This window comes from Tiliqua scincoides, chromosome 4 (assembly GCF_035046505.1).
Source record: "Tiliqua scincoides isolate rTilSci1 chromosome 4, rTilSci1.hap2, whole genome shotgun sequence".
NCBI classification, from domain to species: Eukaryota; Metazoa; Chordata; class Lepidosauria; order Squamata; family Scincidae; genus Tiliqua; species Tiliqua scincoides.
The window spans coordinates 127,647,021-127,670,694 of record NC_089824.1 but is presented as its reverse complement, the minus strand read 5'-3'; the positions used below and the strand labels follow the sequence as shown (position 1 = coordinate 127,670,694).

Here is a 23,674-nt window from a genome sequence, read left to right as displayed (position 1 = left end):
TGGAATTGCGCGAGAGATGCTATTTCCGGTTTACTCCGGGCGGGAAATCAGAAATCGAGTCTCTTGCATGATTGGGACATTCTGAGCCTTTGGGATGCTCATAAAAGCCTCCACAGGCGAGGGGAGTGGAGCCCTCAGCTTCTGAAGCTTGTGAGGTGTGACCTCCTCACCAGCGATGGCCGTCATATATGTGACCTGTCGCTGACCAGAAGGTCATTAAGGGCCGCACACCTGTATATAACAGATATAAAACCACAAATAGAACTTTCTTGTCACCTGATACCATTGCAAGCACCAACTGAAACAGTTCTCATACATTCAGCTACCTGTCACCAAGTACTCAACAGAGCAGTTAGCTTATTTATATGCATGTAAACCTACCCACAAAACCACCCTTAATTAATGCCCCTCAGAATTATGCCAGCCCAATTGTGGCAGCCCAATTCTATCCAGGGCTTATGAGGGTGGATCTCACAAAATAGCTGGCAGAGGTCTGAGAAGACCCATTGGAGGCCTGCCAGAGCTAAGTAAAAAAAGTTTTACTAACTGCAAGAGATAGCTTCCTATCACTTATCACTCATGCCCAGGGCTATGCATCTGACCACGGACCTTTCTGGACATAATCTGAACAATTGTAGGCATCTGGCACTTTCATTTTTAACAGACACAGGGAATTCAGTTAAAAATCCAGGTATTTCTAGGAGTTCTCATCATTTCTACTTTAGATACGTGCATGCTACAGAGGCAGTTTTCAACTATTCACAGTCCAGAATTATCCCTGAAAAGCAATTTAGGACATGTTTTTGTGGTCTACTTTATATTTATCTCCTGTCTACTATATCCAAACTACTACATCAGCAGAGAGAGATTTCCGAATTGATGGCTGAGATTTTTTTTTCCTTTTGTCAGCTCCTTAGAATCTTGACCCCCCCTGACCTTGGTGGTCTTTGCCAGTTTGAAAAATCCCCATTGCAATCCTCTGCAGGGATTTATCCAGGTGTCGATGATGGCTTGTAATCTGGGATAGAGCTTCCTAGTATTCATGCTGCTGAAAGACTAAGCCTGCCTGTCTTTGTTCCCGAGCACAAAAAAAGTCAAAATACGTCCAAGGTGTTAGCACGTACAAGGAACAGATGGAAATAAGCAACTGCCTCAATCAGGTCCTGATCTGGGGAATATACTGTGGAAGAATCCTCAGAGTGGAAGGTAAAAGGATCAGCCTGGAAACATAACCACCACTTTAAAGCTCACTTACAGTGCAGAAGGAAACTCCATATTTAGCACTTGCTAGCAAAGTGCCGACCAGGTGCAGGACAGGTTTTTTCCATCATCACAGCAATTTTCTCCGTAATGCAGAACTTTCTTTACAGGACTGGGCAGGAGCCATTCATTTATACGGAGGAAGGGGAAGAGGTGCATATGGAGATACTGATGAGTTTAATCAGCTCTGATTCCTGCCCCTTTAAGAATCCTGTTGCCCATCCATAGCCTCATCTTGGCCACAAGGTCATCCTGGCTTTCCAGCATCAGGCATCACAAAATGTGACCATTAGGAAAGAAATGAAGATTTGATTTCTCTGGAAGGCTAAAAAGTCATATTTTTTGTTATCAGTTCTCAGCATTGTTTCCTTCCAAATTTTAGGTCTTCATTAGGCACACTTGACTTTCACATTAGGGAAATCTGGTAATCTGAGAGAGCTAGTTATGGGCAGTGCATACCTGGAGTGACCAGGTTACAAAGCGAAGGCATCTCATTTTTTTACATCTACCACTGGATTGGTAGACAGCGCGAGTCCCAGCTTTCCCCCGGCTCTGTTAACTGCCCGCTTCCTCAGTGGGATGATGCACCTGTAGCTTAAATGACAGTGTTGGCTATTGCCAACAAAAAATCAAAACTTCACATATAGGCTAATGGGTTCTGAGCTGTCCGTGACAGAGCAGGAGAGAGATCTTGGGGTGGTGGTGGACAGGTTGATGAAAGTGTTGACCCAATGTGCGGCAGCAGTAAAGAAGGCCAATTCTATGCTTGGGATCATTAGAAAAGGTATTGAGAACAAAACAGCTAATATTGTAATGCCGTTGTACAAATCGATGGTAAGGCCACACCTGGAGTATTGTGTCCAGTTCTGGTTGCTGCATCCCAAAAAGGACATAGTGGAAATGGAAAAGGTGCAAAAGAGAGCGACTAAGATGATTACGGGGCTGGGGTACCTTCCTTATGAGGAAAGGCTATGGTGTTTGGGCCTCTTCAGCCTAGAAAAGAGACGCCTGAGGGGGGACATGATTGAGACATACAAAATTATGTATGGGAAGGATAAAGTGGATAGAGAGATGCTCTTTACACTCTCACATAACACCAGAACCAGGGGACATCCACTAAAATTGAGTGTTGGGAGAGTTAGGGCAGACAAAATAAAATACTTCTTTACTCAGCGTGTGGTTGGTCTGTGGAACTCCTTGCCACAGGATGTGGTGATGGCGTCTACCCTAGACGCCTTTAAAAGGGGATTGGACAAGTTTCTGGAGGAAAAATCCATTATGGGGTACAAGCCATATGTGCAACCTCCTGATTTTAGAAATGGGTTATGTCAGAATGCCAATGCAAGGGAGGGCACCAGGATGCAGGTCTCTTGTTATCTAGTGTGCTCCATGTAGCATTTGGTGGGCCGCTGTGAGATACAGGAAGCTGGACTAGATGGGCCTATAGCCTGATCCAGTGGGGCTGTTCTTATGCCAGCTGGCAAGCTGATTGCAGATGAGTAAAATGCATTGAAACCTATGGAAAGTGAAAATGAGGGATACAGTGCGTTTACTTGTGAGTAAATAAATGTGCCTTGATCCACTGTGAAGGGAGGTCTAGAGGAATCCAACGCCACCAGAATGTGGAAAGTGAGGCGAAGGAGAGTGCAAGGCTACCAGAATGGTCCCAATCCTATGCTTGAGCTGATAATTTTTTCTTTTTTAGTCTTGTCAAGCTAGGTGGGTTCTGATGGTGTGTAATTTTAAAAAGGGGGTTCCAGTGCTAATTGGTTTTGAACCACTGCTTGCTTGGAAAGGGTTGTTGACTTTTACAGATCTCCCCCCCCCCCCCCACACACACACACACACAGTGGAGTCTCATTAGTCCTCCTCATCATCCTGGGTTTTTAATGCCATTTAGACAGAAACTTTGAATCTTAATCCAGCCTGAACAAAAGACATGTTGGATTTGAAACTGATTTTGTCCAAAATTACACTGAACTGCCTTAAATATAAGAACTTAAATTGAATTGGGCATTGGATAATGCTAAAGCAATGTTTTTTGCGGGGGGTGGGGGTTGAAGTTTTTGCAGGCAGGCTACAGAGAGAATTCACTTGGTGGGGCTGACTTTCCCATCTCATCTCTCCTTATTTAATTGGTTGTTTTACCTTAATTTAATTATTTCTAATTATTCTTTTTAGTTTATTTAATTATTTATAGCACAAGTGACACAATTTCAGTGCTTGCTGCCTTCTCAAGAAAGCACTTCCTGCTTGATGATGTCACTTCTGGCCATGACATCACTTCCAGGTGAATGACATCACTTTCAGTGGGTCCCAGACTGATGGCCATACTAAAAAGTGGGTCCTGGTGCTAAACGTTTGAGAACCACTGATTTAGGCCATGCAGGGACTCAGTACTGGAACAGATGAAGCAAGAATGGGGTATTTGAGCCAAAGAACAAGGGGAGGGGGGACAAGACTGATTAAATCTGAAATTCAAAAGTGAATAATCACTGTTCACTCCCACACATCTGGAGAAGGCATGGAATTTCTGGTCAGTGGGTGTGGCATCTGGGAAGACCACAGTGTATCCACACCTACATATGAAAATTAACTGTAGGGTTGGGGCAGAAATAAATACCTTTGAAATCAATTTAACTCGCTTCCCAGGAAATGTGTTTCGAATCCGAGTGGTAGTAAAGTAGTACGAAAAGAATCTTTGTTGAAAGGATTGATTACATATTTTAATGCCCCTGTGATAATCCTCCTTAATGCTCCTAATGCCAAAATGAATGCAAGGGAGAAAAAAAGCTATTCCCAGACTTGTCAAAACAAAGCACATTTTCTCTGCTACTGACATCTAACAGATTTGAGCATAAGCAAGTAGAGCTAATTATCGTGTGACCAGCAGGCAGCCTTGAATAGATCCAAGTAACGGTTCTTCAGCTGGACAAAACGGAAAGCCTTTATTCCTCTTTAAAACAATATTTAAACCATTAAAGGATTTCTAAATAATTGAACAGATGCTGCCTCTAAATACGTTGCTGACAATTAACTTTGGAAATTGTGGGATTTTTGTTTTCCCTTCACTTTGCATTACCATGTTCTAAAGAATATGTGTTATTTCACAGCCCCTCTGGGAGTAACTGGGGCTGCTATTAATTAGCACGTTGAAGCCGATAACATTATGATGTTATTATTTTTTTGCCGCGTCACACTTTGGCTAGTCAGCAATGTAGTAAAACATTACAGCAGGCTGCAAGAAGTTTTCATTTGAAAGGTTTTTTTAAATGTGTGTGTGTGTGTATACACACACACACACACACACACACACACACATATTTGTGTGTGTGTGTGCGTGTGTGTGCGTGTGTGTGTGTATTTAAATGTATAATATACTGCAGGAAGGCTAGATTAACTTTGGCTTAACACGGGGCCACAACCACCAGGGATCTGAATGTTTCATCAACTGTATTTTTCTATAATTACCTGCTAATGTCGGCAGCTGCAATCGAAAGAACAGGTGCATGGGCCAGTAAAAAAGTTGGCAACCTGGAACAATCCACTAGAGGCTCAGTAAAACTCTTGGTTTTGCTGCCTGCTTGGGACTGGGGAAAAAATCAGGTTGTTTGTCAAGCACTTTCCATGGCTGGTGGATTTTATTGGAGAGTGGGCATAGCTCTGTGGTAGACCAGGTACTGTGCATGCCAAAGCAGGGTCTCAGAGAGGAATTTTATCAGGGGGTACAAAGTTTCTTTTGGGCCCCTTCCCTTCTCCGTTGGATCATAATTTCATACAGATTACTGTATATGAAACTATGAAGGCCTACACAAAAAGTGAATGCTAGTCTTCGTACTATATATGCAAAGATTTTCTGAGAACCAAAGTTCCCTCACCCCTAGGAAGCCTCTGGCCCCGCAGGATTCAGTGACAGTCACTTTGGTGCTACTGTACTGCTGCACAGCAGTCGGGGATAGAATTGGGCCCTTAGTTTGTGTCTCATCTTCATGAGGAAGAAAGCACATGTATAAAATGCAGGATGGGGAGTGCTCAGAGTTGGGTACTCTCCTGGGAACCAGTTGGAAACCCCTGCCATTTAGACTAGAAGTTATGGCGTTCCCACACCAGTGCTACACAAGTTCCCAGAATATACACAAGCATACTAAACATTTCACGGAAAAACAGGCATGCCCGTTTTTTTCCACAGGAGTGCCTGGGATCAGTTTTAAGTTCTTGCTCACCCACAAAATTCAGAACATCTCTTTTAGTGGCTCTTACTGGGATTTATGTCTCCGTTTTGAATTACCATAAGCCTCATTGTTTTTCTTTCAATAATCATCAAATCATTAACCTCCTAAAACAGCATTTAGTGCTATGAAACCAAATAGAACGTTTTGATTGATTTCTTCTGCTTTATCAGTAGTCTTTTAGGCAGGAAGCTCATTTGGAGTGATTTGCTTACCCAACAATTTTAATAATGTTGTCTCACTGAAATAATTGCAGGGAATGGATTCAAGAGAAGGACATAGCTGTCGTTTGGATTAACCTTGCTTTGTGTCCACCAAAATTGAATTTTTATCCAGTAAGTGCACTGAACAAAATAATAATAATTTCAGAACCACACTCATTCTGAAGATTTTCATTTTGAAAATTCAGAGCTCAATCCTATCCAGCACAGGAGAAGTGGAGCCAAATGCTGGAATTGAGCAGGCTGGAGGTCTCCTTGGAGCAAGGGTGCCCAAACCCTGGCCCATTCATGGCTCTCGGGGACCCCCAATCCAGCCCGCAGGGATCCCCCCAGTCACCAATGAGCCTCTGGCCCTCCGGAGACTTGTTGGAGCCTGCGCTGACCTGACGCAACTGCTTTCAGTGTGAGGGCAACTATTTGACCTCTCATGTGAGCTGCAACCCAAGGGCTCCCTCCACTGTTTGCTGTTTCACGTTTGTGATGCAGCAGTGGCAGTGAAGGAAAGGCCGGCCTTGCTTTGTGCAAGGCCTTTTATAGGCCTTGAGCTATTGCAAGACCTTCATTTAATCATTTAAGTTCCATCTCTAATACATTAATTTATGTAAATTTATACAAATTTTAAACATAAATTAATTCTTTTTTTCTTTGCCCCCAAAACACTTTCAGAGAGATGGAGTGGCCCTCCTGCCAAAAGTTTGGACACCCCAGCCTTGGAGTAAGGGGGCATTTGTCCATTTACCCCAGCCTGCTCAATGGGACTTCTTGGAGCTGCACCAGTTATTTAGCTGGCACAGATTCAAGAAGCCCCTTGTCAGGCTTCTGAGGATAGGAGTAGGGATAGGAGTCAGCGGAAGAGGCCTCTGCCTCTCTCACCCCCCTCTCTGGCCTGTCCCTCCTCCTGTTCTGCCCTCCCCCAGCTCAGAAATGCCTCTCCTCTCTCCACCATCCCCATGTCCCAGTGCTACTCAGAGCTTACTTGTGCTTCACTGGCGGCCAGGGCTCCAACTGTGGCAATGATGCAGTGGTGCTTACTCCCTGGGTGGCGCAAATGTGCTTTATGGCACATTTGTTACACCCAGCACTGGTGCTGTGGCAGTGTAGGATTAGGCTGCCTGACATTCCCATGTTCATTTTTTGACCCATTTAAAGCGTCTTGAAAACACACATGTGCCTATGCACTATGCATATACACCTATGCACTATGGCAGTGGTTCTCAAACTTGTGGGTCATGACCCACCAGTTCGTGTAATGCTTCCCCCATCCCTTTAAGGAGTGGGGGAAGAGGAGAGGCAGGGAAGTGATCCCCAGGAAACAGAGCAATGGCAAAGCACTTCCTGTTTGCAGGAGGTGCGTTGCAGTTGCTCTGTTTCAAGATTCCAAGCTTTGGGGAGCCCTGCGGAAGGCTGCTCTAGGCTCTGCACACCTCCTGCAGCCTCCAGCAGCCCTCACTGAGTCCAAGTAAGTGAAAACACCCCCCTTCACCCCCCCCTTAGAGGCACAATCCTGGGGATTGCTTCCCTGCTCTTGCCCCTCCACCACAAAGACTTACAGAGGGAGTAAAGCTTCCTCAGAGTTTGAGGACCACTGTACTATGGTGTTTTGTTTTAATAATAGTTGCCATTTTTAATCTACACTGTCCCAAGATATTATTGGGTTACAGGGTTGTTTATGGTTATTCAGGATGGTACCTGCCAGGTGGCAGTTGTGTATCAAGCTCTGCCTTATATATGAATACATTTAAAGAAAGATTTTTTTTTTAATGAAAACAAAACAGAACAGGTAATGAATAAATTCTGAAAATGCAACCCATTCAGGCTCATTTGTGGGTCATCACAATTTGTTTCAGGAGAAATGGAACCTGAACCAAAGAATTCACATATGATTCAGGTTCCATTGTTTCCAAAAATAAACGTTCGCTGTAATGCTGTATTGCCTAGCCTTTGATTTCTGCTTAGACCTTCACTGTATATGGCCACTGCATCATGCCTACATGATAAAAACTAGATCTATGTGAAAGAAAGAAAGAAAGAAAGAAAGAAAGAAAGAAAGAAAGAAAGAAAGAAAGAAAATTGGAGCACTGATTTATGTGCCTAATACTATACGTTTTACTTTTTCTGCATTTGTTTATGGTGGCAGCATAAATTAATTTCCTGAGCATAGAGCAATTTGTATATAAATAGGACATTTTTTGGCACTGAATTTGACCAGAGTGCATTTCCATTCGCTGACATTTGGGTTCCTCCACCCTGCTATTCTTCCTTTCCATACTCACCAACCATGCTCTGCCTACTCATCTGCTCTCCTTGACCTCCCATTTCACCTTTTTCTGGAAAGTTCCTCGTCAAGGTTGGCCTAGTGTCACATCCCACAGCTACATTCCTGAGAATTCATCTCACCGGCTCAAAAGCCAATCTGAAAGGTCAGCTTCTTTCTGAACAATCAACTGGTTAATATTCTTTAGCAGTTTCTGCCTTCTCTGCTCCTTGGGAGCAGTCAAAGCTTAAAGGAGAGTAGTAATGTGTAATCTAGGTTATCCATTCCACTTCATAAAACGTGCTCTCTGCTGGCATCAAGGGACCTGGTTGTAGTGTCAGAGCAGCTTTAGTTTTTACTATTTAAAAAATCACCACCAATCTGCAATCAGGGTTTCTTGGCTGTGCTTTAGGAGACCAAAGCCAGCTGTCAGAGCAGCTTAATATAAATGCCTGTAACTTGCTGTTCAGTAGCTTTGATTTTCTACATTTTGATATCCCTGACCTCCAGATCAAGTAGTATTTTTACCAAGAAAGGAGAAGCTCTCCTGCAAGTCAACAGACAGACCTATGTTGACAGACTTTGAAGCAGCTCTCATTTGCTGGCTAAAATTCAAGTCAAGGTGTGATTTGTATAATTCTGGCCTCTTTCCAAAAAGTGCGTATTTATTCAAATGCCAGTATCCCAACCGATTTGGGGACATTTAGTGCTTTCATGAAAGAAAGAAAGAAGTATCCAAGGGAATTAGAATCTTTTTTAATTGAAATGGAAATTGTTGTCAGCTCAGGTCCAGCAAAAGCAAAGACTTACAGCCCAATTCTAGTTCCCTGTGCTGTGATGATGCTGTGTTCTGTGCACTGGCGTCGCTAGGGGGGTGTGGGGGTGCGGGCCGCACCAGGTGGGAGGATGCGCTAACATCACGGAGTTAGGAGTTACTGCATCATGCCATACACTGCTGGATGTGGAATGGCCAGCGGAGTGCAGTGCAAAAAACAGAATTGAAATCACTCCTTTCGTTCAAAAGTTATGGCCAAAAAACCGGAAGGAAAAAATGCATGGAGCCCTATGGAAAGTGAAAGTGAGCCATATCGTGCGTTTACTCACGAGTAGGCGCACTTACCATAGTCCCTCGGAAAGGGCAGGCTGAGAGGAATCCAATGACACCAGAATGGTCCTGATCCAGTGAATGCAGCCCCCCCAAAACACCCGAGAAGCTCTCCCCTCCCAGCTGCTAGTCTGAGCCTGAAATGAAGCCACATGGCCGTGTTTACTTGCAAGTAGGTGGACTTGCCTTAGTCGAGGCAGGCTGAGAGGCTCCAAGGACATCAGAATGGTCCTCATCCAATGAGTGCAGCCCCCAAAAACACCTGTGAAGGAGGTTCCTCCCTCTCAGCTGCCTCCCTCCCAGTCTACGGAGTCCTAAGGAAAGCAAAGCAGCCTCACAGTTGCATTTACTCGCAAGTAGGCAGACGAGCCTTGGCTGGTGGTCAGGCCAGGGAAAGGGGAATGTGAGGACACCAGAAGGATCCTGATCTGATGGAGCTGGAGTGCAACAGAAGGCAGCCCCCCCCCCCTAAAAAGAATAAAAAAGGCTTGAATGGTAAGGGGCAAGTTTTCTATTTTGCACTTGTGAAGCCAGGTGGGTCTTTATTCTGATGTGCCTGAAATAGAAGAACTTTAAACTAGGAACTGGAAGGGCTGAAGAGCTCACTGATTCTTTTTGGGGGGTTGTTATTGCAGGCAGACTACAGAGTAAGCTCCATTGACCACTATGGGACTTACTTCAGAGTAGACATGCATAGCATTAGGCTCACAGGCTGCAATCCTACCCACACTTCCTGAGAGTAAGCCCCATTGACCCTTGCTTCAGAGTAGATTCACTTGGTGGAACAGGACTGGCTCCCCCTTATTTAATTATTTTATTTTAATTTAATTATTTATAATTATTTATTTTAATTTGCTTGATGATGTCACTTCTGGCCATGACATCACTTCCAATGGGTCCTGGACAGATTATCATTCTAAAAAGTGGGTCCCAGTGCTAAAAGATTGAGAACTGCTGCAATAAGTTGTTAGTAAGTTGACACGGGGTGTGTGTGTGTGTGTGTGTGTGAGAGAGAGAGAGAGAGAGAGAGAGAGAGACTCTACAAGTTTTCAAAATCACTAAAATCAGAATTTCAAGGAATAATGCCATCATGTTATGTATCAATCAATACGTAATTTCGTGCAGAATACAAAGAAACAAACGACACTGAAATATCTGTGTTCTAACAAAAGGTACAGCCAAAAAACTGGTGAGGGTGAGGCGATGGTGCATCACCACGCCCACCTGGGGTGTTGCCCCGCCCACTGCATGGGGTACAGGCCTCCCGCACCAGGTGACGCGAATCCTAGTGACGCCACTGGTTCTGTGGGGAATTTTTGGTTACTGAAGGTCTTCTTGGGGTAAGGACATTTGCCCCCTGCAGAGGGCTTACCTGCTCTGACAGTCCACCATTGCTCCGCCAGCATGTGTGGGAAGGCTCAACCTTCTCACAGGTATGCCAGCTCCTTGCACTGCTGCAAAGTGCATTAAGGCATTTTTGTAGCAGCCTCTGCCAGTAGAATGCGTATACCGCCGGCACAGGCCTTGGTTAGGATTGGGCTGAGAGTCGGTACTCATTTGTTGTGGGTGAGTCAGAGATGTTTCCTGAAGACGCTGAACTGCAGTATGAGAAAATGGCCTCCCCTCCTTCGACAACACACTTCTGTGAGAATTGTGACTGGGCCAGCACAAATCTCCTGTTGTTTTATTGTAACTGCAATATTGCTTGTGATTAGCAATACAAATCTCCATGACACACAACATTCATTTTTATAATTTTGGCTCACTTTATTTTATTATTAATATTAATGCTATGCATTATTTATCAAACCCTAAAAAGCTAAGTGCTGTACAATGGTAGTTTTTTAAAGGACAAACCCTGATCATAGGCCTGCAGTCTCAGAATTCTATAATCTGTTATTAATAATACCAGTTTCTTTTGAGATTTGTGTTCTCTGCTATGTGAAATCATTTGCTTTAGTCCTTCAACAAATGAAATGAAAAGTTGGCAATCCATAGTGACATTTAGTCATCCCATGTTATATTATGCCATTTTATAAAATGTTTCCTTTTTTTTAAATGTAGGGATCAGTTACAGGTTTGGAATCTAGCAGCCCAATTTTGCATATTCCTACTTGGAAGGAAGTCCCATTGTAGGTCAGTGAGATGATTATGTACAAGATCCTTTTGGTTGACTTATACCTTTAGTTCTTTAAAACTTCTCTCTCTCTCACACACACACACACACACACACACACATCCAGAAATACATTTTCCCCCATTCTTTTTTTAAAAGGCTAACAAGTATCTAAAGATCTTTCACCTCCATTACATTGGGATTAAATATTAGACTTCTACTGCTGCACCTGCACTAATGCGGATGGTGCTTTAACAGGAAACTGCAATGTTTTAATTGACTAGATATGCCCTGAGTAGAATAAAGCTGCTCCAGGTGAAGACAGAACTCATTTCTTTTCTTGAAATTGACATGAATTTATGCTTTGCGACTTACCTGGTGACCAGGGCACAGCCCATTATTAGAGACTTGGAGCACACAGTGGGGGGTGATTGAAAAGCTTTGAAACCCTAAGGTTAGGAGATGGCAAGAAATATAATAGTAATTATACCGGATGGAAGAGGGGAAGATTAATTATGCAGAGAATTATTCTTCCACATAGATGTAAAAAAAGAACTCTCAATAATGAGAATCCAGGGGACCCTCTTCACCAAACAATCTATGAGCTTTATGAACCTGAATCTTAACTTGAAGCCTATGGGGCTGGGTTGAGCAAGGGCTCATCAACATCTCCCACATATGACACTGCCTCCTCTCTGCTGGATATCCCTCAATGCGTTGAAGGTTGTGGTGATGGTGATTTCTTTATGCTAGCTATTCCTCAACTTGTTGAAGGTTGCTGGCCCAATAATGAGGCCTCAGTGTTCAGCAGTAGGGAGGGGAAAAGAAACCCATCCTCCCCCTCCACTTCACTCCTTGCCTTGGCTTGCCCCGGCCCAGAGCAGCCATCAGGTAGCCTTCCAGAGACCTCTAATCATCGGCCTCTGATCATCACCAGAGTTGTGACGGTTCAGCTGGAGTTCCCAAGACAGTGCTCAAGATGGTGGGGCAAGTACAGAAGTGGACACAAATGCGCCTGATGATTTTCCATGGGCCAATACCAGTGCCATTTTATGCGGCACCAGCAAAGTATTAGTGGATAACGAAAACAGAGTTGCAGGTAATGAGAGGTAGGTGGCAATTCTGCCCCTCACAGATAAGCATAAGAACATAAGAACATCCCCACTGGATCAGACCATAGGCCCATCTAGTCCAGCTTCCTGTATCTCACAGTGGCCCACCAAATGCCCCAGGGAGCACACCAGATAACAAGAGACTTCATCCTGGTGCCTTCCCTTGCATCTGACATAGCCCATTTCTAAAATTAGAAGGTTGCACATACACATCATGGCTTGTAACCCGTAATGGATTTTTCCTCCAGAAACTTCTCCAATCCCCTTTTAAAGGCATCCAGGCCAGATGCCATCACCACATCCTGTGGCAAATTTGCATATAAAGACAACTGACTGTAAACTGGATCTGTAATTTGTTTTTGCAGATATGCTATTTTAATTTATTAAATTATGTTGTTTTATTGGTGTTTCTGTTTTAGCTTTTGATGTTGTAATCTGTTTTTCAGTGATGAGGAGAAGTGGGATATAAATATATTGTAAACAAATACGTAATACATAAAAACAGCCCAATACTGTCCTCCACAATTTTCTGTCATGCAGCCATGCTAATGGAGCACGTGCTGCATGCAGTGGGTGGGGGAACCAGACAGCCTGGGAGAGGTAAGTAAAAAATAGTTTTTATTGACTTCTCCATTCACTGCCTGGCTGTCAGTGGGTCTCCCTGGACATCTGCCAGCTATCCTGCTGGCATAAGTCCAAGAAGAGGCAGTGGGTGTGTTAGGCAGAGAAAACAGGATGTGCTGCTGCCACCAAGATCTTCCCCCTCCCACCTACTGCCCTCCCTGGTTTCTGCCCCCAAACTATCCTGTACCACCCATAATCCAACTGAGCTGGCACCTTACCTGCTCTGATGTGGCCCGGGTCTATCTGTGGTAGGTGTGTGGAGTCACTGGCCATTTGCTCCATCACTGCTGATGCACACAACAGCAGCATGCCTTTTACTTCACCATTGAGGAATTTACTGTGGCAAGTCATGAGAACTGCCATCATAAATGCCTTAAGTGTTGAAATGCCATAAAATGCTATGATTAGGACTGCTCTGCAAGTCTCGAAAGTGTGTAAATGTGATGGGAGTGCAACCAAAGGCTTTGAGACTGGAAAACTGATAGTGTGTATATCTATCTAATATAGTGTGTATATTGGCCCCAGACTTGTGCAAGGGTTGGACCCACTTAAGCTCACTGATTTTCATTGTGGTTCAGTGTGCCTTTCCATGTGTTGGATTGTGACAACTGGCAGTGATTTGGAAGTATGCAGCAGATTATGTCCTGTCCCATTGACCACAGGACACATCACAAAGTCATTTCCTGCAAACAGATGGCAATTTGCAAGACTTCTTTAAAACCATCCATTTTTAAATTCTTCTGATTTCTGATTTGCATGTTTGGAGTCCTTGGCTAGATTGGAACCACTAAGCAGAGTCTGTTTCTGGGTCATGGATAGTAATCTTCATCTTGACTCCTTTTGGTCTCCAATCCTACCTAAACCCCTGTGTGCAATGCAGTGGTGCTAGCATGGGCTACACTGCATCCCAAAGGGGACATTTGTTCCCTTGCACTGGGTAAGCCCCAGCAGCAGCAACCGGTCAACTTGATCTGCACCAGATCCACCCAGGGAGGGTGTTTGGATATGACACGTGGCAGTGCCACTGATCCCACCCCCCACCCATTGCTCGATCTGCCCATTCCACTCCTGCCACTCTGTTCAGCCCTCCCCCACCCCATTCTACTCTTGGCAACTCTTTCCTCCCACACAGAGGTAGTGTTTCTTGACTGTCAAGGATGTGTGTGCCTATGGTCTATCTCTTGCCTGTTTCTGCAATGTTCTCTGTGTCTTGCTGGCCCAGAAGTGGGGACAGGTTTCTCTCATTCACATATAGCTGTCAGATGGTGATGTTTCTTGGGAAGTGGGATGGTATCTCTGCTCTGCCTGCCACTCGCAGGATCAGTATTTCATGACAACAGCACATGTCACAACTAGCAATCCCTTGGATTTGGGCTGCCAGAAGCCCAACCGATACACTGACAATTTCATAGACACGACCAAGGCCATTGTAATGCTCCTGGAATAGTGCATCCGAGCTGTCCTAGTCTTCAGAGGAGATAGCCTTTTGGAGCAATGGCAAAGGTGGCAGCACTCGAGTTAATGCATCAAAAGGTCAAGAGGAGAATAATTCACTTTCACCTTGCCACAGATGAAAAGCTGCAGTAAAAGCTCCCCATTTATTGGCAAGATTATATATAAACACGTAGTTCATATCTCCAGCCACCTCTTCGGCAGCTTTCCAGCCAGAGCTGCTGTCATCACCTACCTACCTAATCAAGTGGTGGATTATCTTGTCCTGATAAATTGAAGCATCTACTGGAAAGAAAGGGGGGGGGGAGAGAAAGAGAGAGACTTACATGAGGTACTTTGCTAGCCTGCAGCTAATAGGGTAGCAGATGTCTGGATCAAGCCCCTGAGCTTATAGTGCGCACCACAACAGAATGATTTGTGGTGAACAGTATAAATGTCTTTAAAGGAAGACATCACTAAAGAGGTATACAGTTAAGCATGATGTATTTGAGGCCAAGGGACAAAGGGAAGCCGAGAAGCTGCAATTGGTATTGTTTTAGAGAGGAATGGACACTTCCCATATGGCTTATTTGGACACATTTGCCCTAAAAGGGGCCGTTTTTATGAACTACACTCTTGAGCAATGTACTTTTGTTAAAAAACCTGAAGGAATGAAAGAACTCCAGCTTTGCTGCAATGTATCTTTCTGAAAAGAATCAAGAGCTATTGAGCCATTCATTGTTATTGGGGTTTTGTGATTTGATTACTGGCAACTTATTCAGAATAAATAAACTATTTTCTTCCTCTTCAACCCCACTGAGATAACCATTAACGCTTGCTAAGCAAGTGTGTGGGGAAGTTTATTTAAGCAGAAGACAAAAGCAGGGGAGTTTTTGTACTGATAAACAAAATCAGGCATTTAACCCCTCCTCCCCACTTTGAATAAGCAATAGAAAGGCAGTTATATAGTGGTAAGCCACAAGTATAATATACTGTATATATAATGATAGGTATAATGTCTTAACATGTTGCAAAAATAGATTTTGGGGTTTGTTTCAGAGACCATCATCATCACTAGGCAGGCATCACAAGAGCTGCAGTCCTAATCCTGCCAAAACTAAGTGTGCACCTAAGTCAAATATTGAAATTGAAGGAACTTCATTGATTCTGATTTCAGCTAGATTCTGCCCTTGATTTTCCTGCACTTTGTTATTGTCAAGGGTCTTTGCACTAAATAAATTGAAATTCTGCACTTGGGCAATCCAAAGTCTATGCCACTGAATTATCCTACTTACCTACTCAAAACTGCACAATTTATTGTACAGGTATAACCTAATTATCCACAAATTTTTTACCTGAGGTTTTATCTCAACGCGATGAGAAGGGCCCTTTAAATCAAACAAAAAAGGACGTTTAACAATAGCCTCGTTAATCGGGGAGAGGACAGCTGGTAGACAAGCCATCAATCATTCTCTCTCCAGGCACGTAGAACAGCTTCACTCCCAGGCAAGCGACCCCTCCCTTCCCCCTGAGCATGTGAAAGAATGCAAGTCATTATCACCTTCTCCATTCTTTCCCTGCACTCGTAGTGAAGCCTTTCTCAGCGCCTTTAGAGAGAGAGCGATTGCCTCTTTGTGTATTACAAAAGGTCAGCAAGGTTGTTTTTAAATCACTGAGCAAAAGGACATTTTTTTAAAAATGGATTTGCTTTAATGCGATTTTTGCCATCCATGGAAGTTCTGGGAACGGAACCCTCGTGAATACCAAGACTCAACCTGTATTTTGCAGAACTTGTCCGGAAGATTTTTATTCTTTTGTGGAACCTGTTTTTATTACTTATAGGGAAGGCAAAGGCACTGCCTTCCACTTGCATCCACTAGGAACCTTATTTATCCAAACTGGAGTCAGTTGAAGTTTCAGTAGACATTGGGCACACACTTTCAGACTTGTTTTTGCAGTCATAAGGACTAGAAACTGGCTTTGTTATTGAGATTCCCAGGAGGCTGGATTGTGTTCCCTATATTAAAATATTGTTCTTTTTCTACCTCTCATTGAATTGTGATATATGTGCAGCCCCTAATGATGGAACTAGAATTGCTACCATACTCTGCCTGACTAGACTTTGAAAGGTTGTGTTTGAGCAAAGCATGTGAAGAAAGAAAGAAAGAAAGAAAGCAGTATGATAAGGCAGACAGCCACTTGTAAGCCGTAATGTCTGACGTGACACAATTGAGCTGACAGGCACCGCTTTCTAGCAGCAATTCACACAGACATGGCAAGTTTAAAAAGAAAATGGGCCTCCACATTTATGCAAATGTTGCCTGGAAAGAGGCATCTGTCAGCAGGGTTGTGGTGGCATGTCAGACCTTCCTCCATGTGAGTATGTTCATGGGAACGCTCTGCAGAGAGGATGGGAAATGTCCTCTGGATAGGCTACAGAAACAGCTGGATTGCACTTGAAATTCACACTCTGAAAAGCTGCTCCTGATAAGCCATTTGTCAAACCGCAGTTGCTGGATTTAGGGGTCAGAAATCCCTCTTTGCCTAGTTCCAACTACAGGTCAGTAAAATAAGAATCACATCATTTTGTAGAAAAAATAACTGTTAAAAATGGGCTGATGTGAGGGTCAGTGGTGTTGACAGGATCTCAAGCAAAGCTACGAAGGGGACCCAAGAATGGATTGGGGAGTGGGAAAAATGGGTACATTTTACTAGTCCAGGTGGACTCCGTTTTGCTATATTGTAGATGATATTGGAGGAGGTCTATGCAGCCTTATTTTCCTGTTTTTATATTGGGCATCTGGGTGCTGTAAGTATGGAATTGTTCAGAGAGCCAGGATGGTGTTTAGGAGTGGGACTTAGACCTGGAAGATCCAGGTGCAAACCACCGCTCAGCCATGCAACATCCTGGGTGACCTTGGGCCAGTCACTATCTCCCAGCCTAACCTATTGCACAGGGTTGTTTTGAGAAAGAAAGAAAGCAAGCAAGCAAGCGCACAGGCCAGACCCTTCTCAGACTCTTCTCTAGAAAAGTATGAGCGAAAGTGAGTGCTTAGGCAGGAAACTCTAGGGCTTATGGCTCTGATACATCCGTGTCTCAAGAACTACAAGTGCCAGAATTCCTTCCTTCCTTCCTGATTATTATCTGTGCAAATAAAAGAGAAGCTAACTGGTGTAGAAGAGAATGACAAGCACCACAGAAGTAGAAAGAGTGAGATGGTAGGATCAGATGCAGGTGATAGGATTTACAGGTTCCAGAACATGTGTTCTGTTAGGTTTCTAGTGCTTAAAGGCCACACTTTCACCCAGCAGGGCAAATAGCGGGGAGGGGGATAGATCAGGAAAACATTTCAATCCTTCTTCCAGCATCTCTGCTCTTATCAAAATCATAGCCCCATAGGGGCTTTCATCTTAAGTAAGATGAAAATAAAACTATTGCAAGATCTAATCACAGATCTCTACTTTCCATAAATGTATGAATTTTTGCTAATGATACTGTCTGGGTTACTGGGAAAAAAAGGTGAAAATCAGTACTATCCACTATGAAATTTCAAAATCCATTGATTGTAATTACCATCTAACCACTTTTTTTGTTTTTTTGCTTTCTTTCACAGGGGAATCCATATATGTGCAATGAGTGTGATGCGACCATTGATGAACTGGCACATCCACCTGAGTTGATGTTTGATGCCGAAGGACGGTATCCATATACTTTTTGGCAGTCTACCACTTGGAAGGGTTACCCAACGCCTCTCCAGGTTAACATCACACTGTATTGGAACAAAACTATAGAGCTTACGGACAACATAGTCATCACCTTTGAATCTGGCCGCCCAGACCTCATGATCTTGGAGAAGTCCCTCGATTATGGCCGAACGTGGCAGCCGTACCAGTATTATGCTACAGACTGTTTAAACGCTTTCAACATGGAACCAAAAACAGTGAGGGATTTATCCCAACAAACTGTCCTAGAAATAATTTGCACAGAAGAATATTCTATGGGCTACATGGCAAACAGTAAAATCCTCCACTTTGAAATTAAGGATAGATTTGCATTTTTTGCTGGTCCTCGGCTTCATAATATGGCTTCTCTCTATGGCCAGCTTGACACAACCAAGAACCTAAGAGATTTCTTTACTGTCACAGACTTGAGGATACGACTGCTCAGACCAGCAACTGGGGAAATATATGTGGATCCACAACACCTGACACGCTACTTTTATGCAATCTCAGACATAAAAGTAGTTGGAAGGTAAGATTACAAACAAATGTGTATTCATATGCTTTTTTGAGGTTGACTGTAACCTGCCATTTCCTTTCTCAGCATGAAAGTTTCCACTGGGATTTGAAATGCTCACCAATTTGAGAAAATTGATTGTAGTTTACTAATTTTTAAGACCAATTTAGAGTTTTGACCAGTCCAGCTTATTGACTAGAGATTAGATTAGACCATGACCAGAGAGCCATGTGGTTTGATGTGTGTTTCTGCAGAGGCTTAGTTTAACAAGCACCAATTGAGTCCAATCAGCAAACCAATCACTATTGGATTTACTGTTTTACAAACCCACTCATTTATTCCAATTTAGGCTACAAATACAAGAGCCCTGTTGTCTGCTTAGTCATTGGGCATAAACTGAATTTCATGATTATTATTATTATTCAGTGTCAGCAATATCTGTCCATCCTCACAAAGGGGTGGGATTAAGGTTAGGGTAGTTTTGTGACTGGAATCTTTTGTGAAAGACACAAGCAGTCAAGCATTGAAAAGGGCAGGACGTACCCCCCCCACCCCTGTTAATGAAATGAACACAAAAACAGCAAATTTTCAATGGTTGCCAAATGCAGTGTTTCTTTGGGTGTGAGATGATGTGACATTGCTATCATGCAAGGTGGCCCCAAGTAGCTGACTCTGAACACCATTTAGGGAACTATGTAGAAGACACATGCTTTTGCCATAGTCTGCTTTTGCGCACCTCCCATTCATTTCAATAAAGACTGTGCAAATTAACTTTCTGAACAAGGTTGTACCTGTTTCAGTTAAAGGGAATGAATGCCATCTGAACTTTCTTCCTCAGGCTTCAAATATGTTGGGCCACTCCAGGATGGGAAAGTAGCTTTACCAATTTTATTTGTGTTTGAAGATGGAGAGTTATCTGAGTGAGAAAGAAGGAGGAACCCTGGTTGGAAAGGAACTTCTGGACATAACTGATCACAAAAATTAGTCAAAGGTCCACTTGGGACCGATAGCTTGGCCCGATTCAAGTTACTCAGGCTTAAAATTCCATTTGTTTAAATGGTATCACAAGGCACATTGTGACCCCAGCACAGCCTGAATGCTTGGCAAAGTTAAATCCAGTAGTAACAGGAAGCAGTTAACGTCCTGCTTCCTACTACCATTTGATCTACTTTCATCAAACGTTCAGGCTGCAGGCAGTCTGCTAATATTGTGCTATAAGCTTGAATGCTTTTGGCGACCTGTTAAAGTAAGAAACACTTCGCTAGTAAGCTTTTAAACAACACTAATGGACACATGGGGTGATGGTGGGCTGTTATTATTATAGGTGTCCTCCATATCTGCCGTTTCCATATCTGCTGGGCTCCCAGGAATGGATTCCCTGCAGATATGGGGGCATGCCTGTATTCAGCAATTGCTCAGAATTGCCTGTAAAAGTGACTAAATTCATGTCATGGTATCTTAACAGTGGGAAAACCTTTTGTCTTTCCTCCAGAGAATGCTTCATTCATAACCATAACAGTGGAGTTGATGTCCTTCCATGCTAGTCCTTGGTATACTGTATTTCTGGAGAAATTAGTCTCTTCTACACTTTTTTTTCTGCATGTACATGATAATCAAACTTTTTATAATGATATCAATGCGTTTGTAGTCTTAGGGGCTCTTTAAATATTACAGGGGTACTGTGACATGAAGTCCTCTTCTTCCTTTGGTTCATTCCCAGAGTGCCAATTCCATGGGAAACATACATGCAGTCAGCCCCGCGCCTAGATTTTGGCTTTTAAATATTACACTGCTATTGTGGTTTCAACGCATGCAGAATTGTTTCCCATGGTGCTAGCAAAACATTTAAACGACACCATAGTATTTAGTGGCAGTGACTAGCCGATTAGGAAGCCCTCTAGGGCAGTGGTTCTCAAGCTTTTAGCACCAGGATGCACTTCTTAGAATGAGAATCTTGTCAGGACCCACTGGAGGTGATGTCATGAGCAGAAGTGACATCATCCAGCAGGATGAGTTTTAACAATCCTAGGCTTCAATCCTACCCACACTTACCCAGGAGTAAGCCCCATTGACTATCATTGCTAGAAGCATATACATATATATACATACATATACATACATATACATACATATACATATACATCCATATACATCCATATACATATACATACACACACACACACACGCGCGCGCGCGCGTGCGCGCGCCCCGTATAAAGTAGAGATCTGTAACATTTCCCCAAATGCAGTCACATGCCCTGGTAGCATCAAGTCTAATGTATTAAAACTAAAATATTGAAATGAATGGGGACCCACTTGGAATTGGCTCGCAACACACCTAGTGGGTCCCGACCCACAGTTGGAGAGACACTGAACTAGGGGAAAACATATCGTTCTGGGGATGCAAATTATGCAGGGGATGGACAGAGTGGATAGGGAGATGCTCTTTACACTCTCACATAACATCAGAACCAGGGGACATCCACTAAAATTGAGTGTTGGGAGAGTTAGAACAGGCAAAAGAAAATATTTCTTTACTTAGCGTGTGGTTGGTCTGTGGAACTCCTTGCCACAGGATGTGGTGATGGAGTCTGGCCTGGATGCCTTTAAAAGGGGATTGGACAAGTTTCTGGAGGAAAAATCCATTACGGGTTACAAGCCATGATGTGTATGCGCAACCTCCTGATTTTAGAAATGGGCTACGTCAGAATGCCAGATGCAAGGGAGGGCACCAGGATGAGGTCTCTTGTTATCAGGTGTGCTCCCTGGGACATTTGGTGGTCCGCTGTGAGATACAGGAAGCTGGACTTGATGGGCCTATGGCCTGATCCAGTGGGGCTGTTCCTATGTTCCTATGTATTCTTTTAATTAGTCACTCTAAATTAGTCCAATTTTAATTGGATGCACATCAGGATCCCATGTATGCCGCTCATGTCCTGGATACTGCTGGTAGCTCTCTCAGGGCCCAAACCTATCCAATTTTTCAGCTCCAGTGTAGCCACAATGCAGCCCCGTGGTAAGGGAACTCTTGTTCCCATACCTTGAGAACGCCCCAGGGACTGCCCCTCCACCACAGGATGCAGCGCACACCCCACTGGCACAACTGCATCAGCACTGGAAAATTGGTTAGGATTGGGCCCTCAGTTGGGCCTCAGGAACCGTGTGTTCAACCCCGGTTGTTGAACGCAGGCATCTCTTCAAGATCTTTGCTTCAGTCTTCCTTGCTGAACTCTGTCACCTGTAATTTACCTCTTTATTTTTAAATAAATGTAGATTCTTGATCATTTTTAACCTTTAAGAAATTAATGAGGCCTTAATGCAGTATTGATAGCTGAATACACCCAAATAGACAAAACTGCTTCGACATATGGAAAGGATGCAGAGTGTCTGGTTAAGTGCAGTCTCCAGCAAGAGAGAATTGATTTTGATGCTTAGGCTTCAATCTCTTGACTGTACCGAGTCTGAAAATAGGACTTTGTAGTCTTGTGTTCCAGTCTTAAGAACTGGTGCTTTGTTATCAAAATGAAAAGAATGGAGTGCTAGGATAAAAACACAAATTCCAGAACACAGTTGATAGTCTTACTGTAGTACAGTTGGTTCTTGTTATCAGCTAGGGTTAGGTTCCTGGAAAACCTAGTGGATAATGCATTCACAGGTAACAAACTATTGGTCCTATGGGATCAATGACCTATGGGAGCAATGGGGTTAGGTACAAAGGGTGTCCTGGGGGGAAGGGGTACCATCAGGAGAATCTAGCAGAGTGCAGCAGGAAGTGCCAGAATATCTCTGAATGCTGCAGAGACCTTCTAGAAGCTGCAGGGACCTTCAGAATAGCCTCTGCAACCAGCACAGACCCCTTTAAAATGACCGGTGGAAGCTTCTGCTGGCCATTTTAAAGGGGTTCACTCTGTTCACAGGTGCCATTCTGAAGGTTCCTGCAGCCTCTGCAATGTCTCTGCTGTTGGAGGAAATTAAAAGTAGTTTCCTCTTTGGGGGGGGGGAAGCAGAGTAGCTTAAGCAGCGGACCCCCTTTGGGTATCACCCAAGGGAACTTCCCTCACCCGGCTGACTGCTATTCAATAAAAAAGACAAAGAGGCAATGGCTTGTTAAAGTTGCAAAAAAGAAGTTATTTACTTACAGTTCCATTGAGTGTATATTTACAGCATCTGATTAGGATCAGAGGTTCAGCTATTACTTAGAGATAGCAAAGCCCTGGAGCTGCCTCGCCCTGCATGCCTTGTGCTCAAGATGACCTGGGCATCATCGCCCTGGGGTGTGCATCTTAACAGGCTCGTGGTCAGCGGACAAAAGGAAGTGCTCAGAGGAGAAGGGAAGGATAAAGGGTTAGGATCCACACCCCACAAGGATCACAGAGAGAACAGGTAGAAAGGTCAGAGTCACTGGGCCATAGCTTGACCCCTTCTGGACAGCATCCTGCCCCCTCTGGACAGCAGACGGAGTTGCACCACCTCCAACATCTGCATAGTGGATAATGAGGCATGAATAACAAGAGAAGGTAGCAATCTGTCCCTCACAGATAGTGAATTTGCATTTAAATAGAACTGACTGTACATGTATTTGTGTCTCCTTAATGCAGACACAAAAGGTTGAAATCCTATACTCACATTTCTGCGAGTAGGGGCGCATTACTAACTTGTGCCGGAGCAGGCAGGCCGTCGGTTTGGGGCCAGAATCGGCGCAACTCAAGGAGAAAACTTTCCCCTTACCCCATGTTGTGCTGCACTGGTCCCAATGGGTCTACTCAGATCTTTGCCACCTGCTGCAGGTGATGCAAATCCGAGTAGAACAGAACAGCCAGAGGCTGCATAACTAGCAGATCCTGGCCTCACCTCCTGCTCTCCTCCTGCTGGCCCCCAGGAACTCCTGTCACCTGCCTCCCCCTGTCCCGAAACACCTCCTCCCCGCCCTCTCTATGCCCTCCCCTCCAGACCCCTGAGTGGGCCAAGCTCAGCCGATGCAAACTTACCTAGCCAGGCCTGGATCCGGCACAGGAAGACCAGTGCAACCCCTTGCACTAGCCTCCTTGACTCTAAACACCCCAGAGTCGTCACAAGTGACTTGTCC

General features: G+C 44.0%; 1 protein-coding gene across 1 annotated transcript in view; it reads left to right on the top strand.

Moving 5' to 3' along the window:
• NTNG1 (netrin G1) overlaps window positions 1-23,674 on the top strand; it is a 280,181-nt gene that overhangs the window by 85,405 nt on the left and 171,102 nt on the right. Inside the window, exon 2 of the mRNA XM_066625538.1 lies at window positions 17,967-18,604. Within this exon, the coding sequence (XP_066481635.1) occupies window positions 17,967-18,604 (638 nt within the window). The remainder of the gene's footprint in view (window positions 1-17,966; window positions 18,605-23,674) is intronic.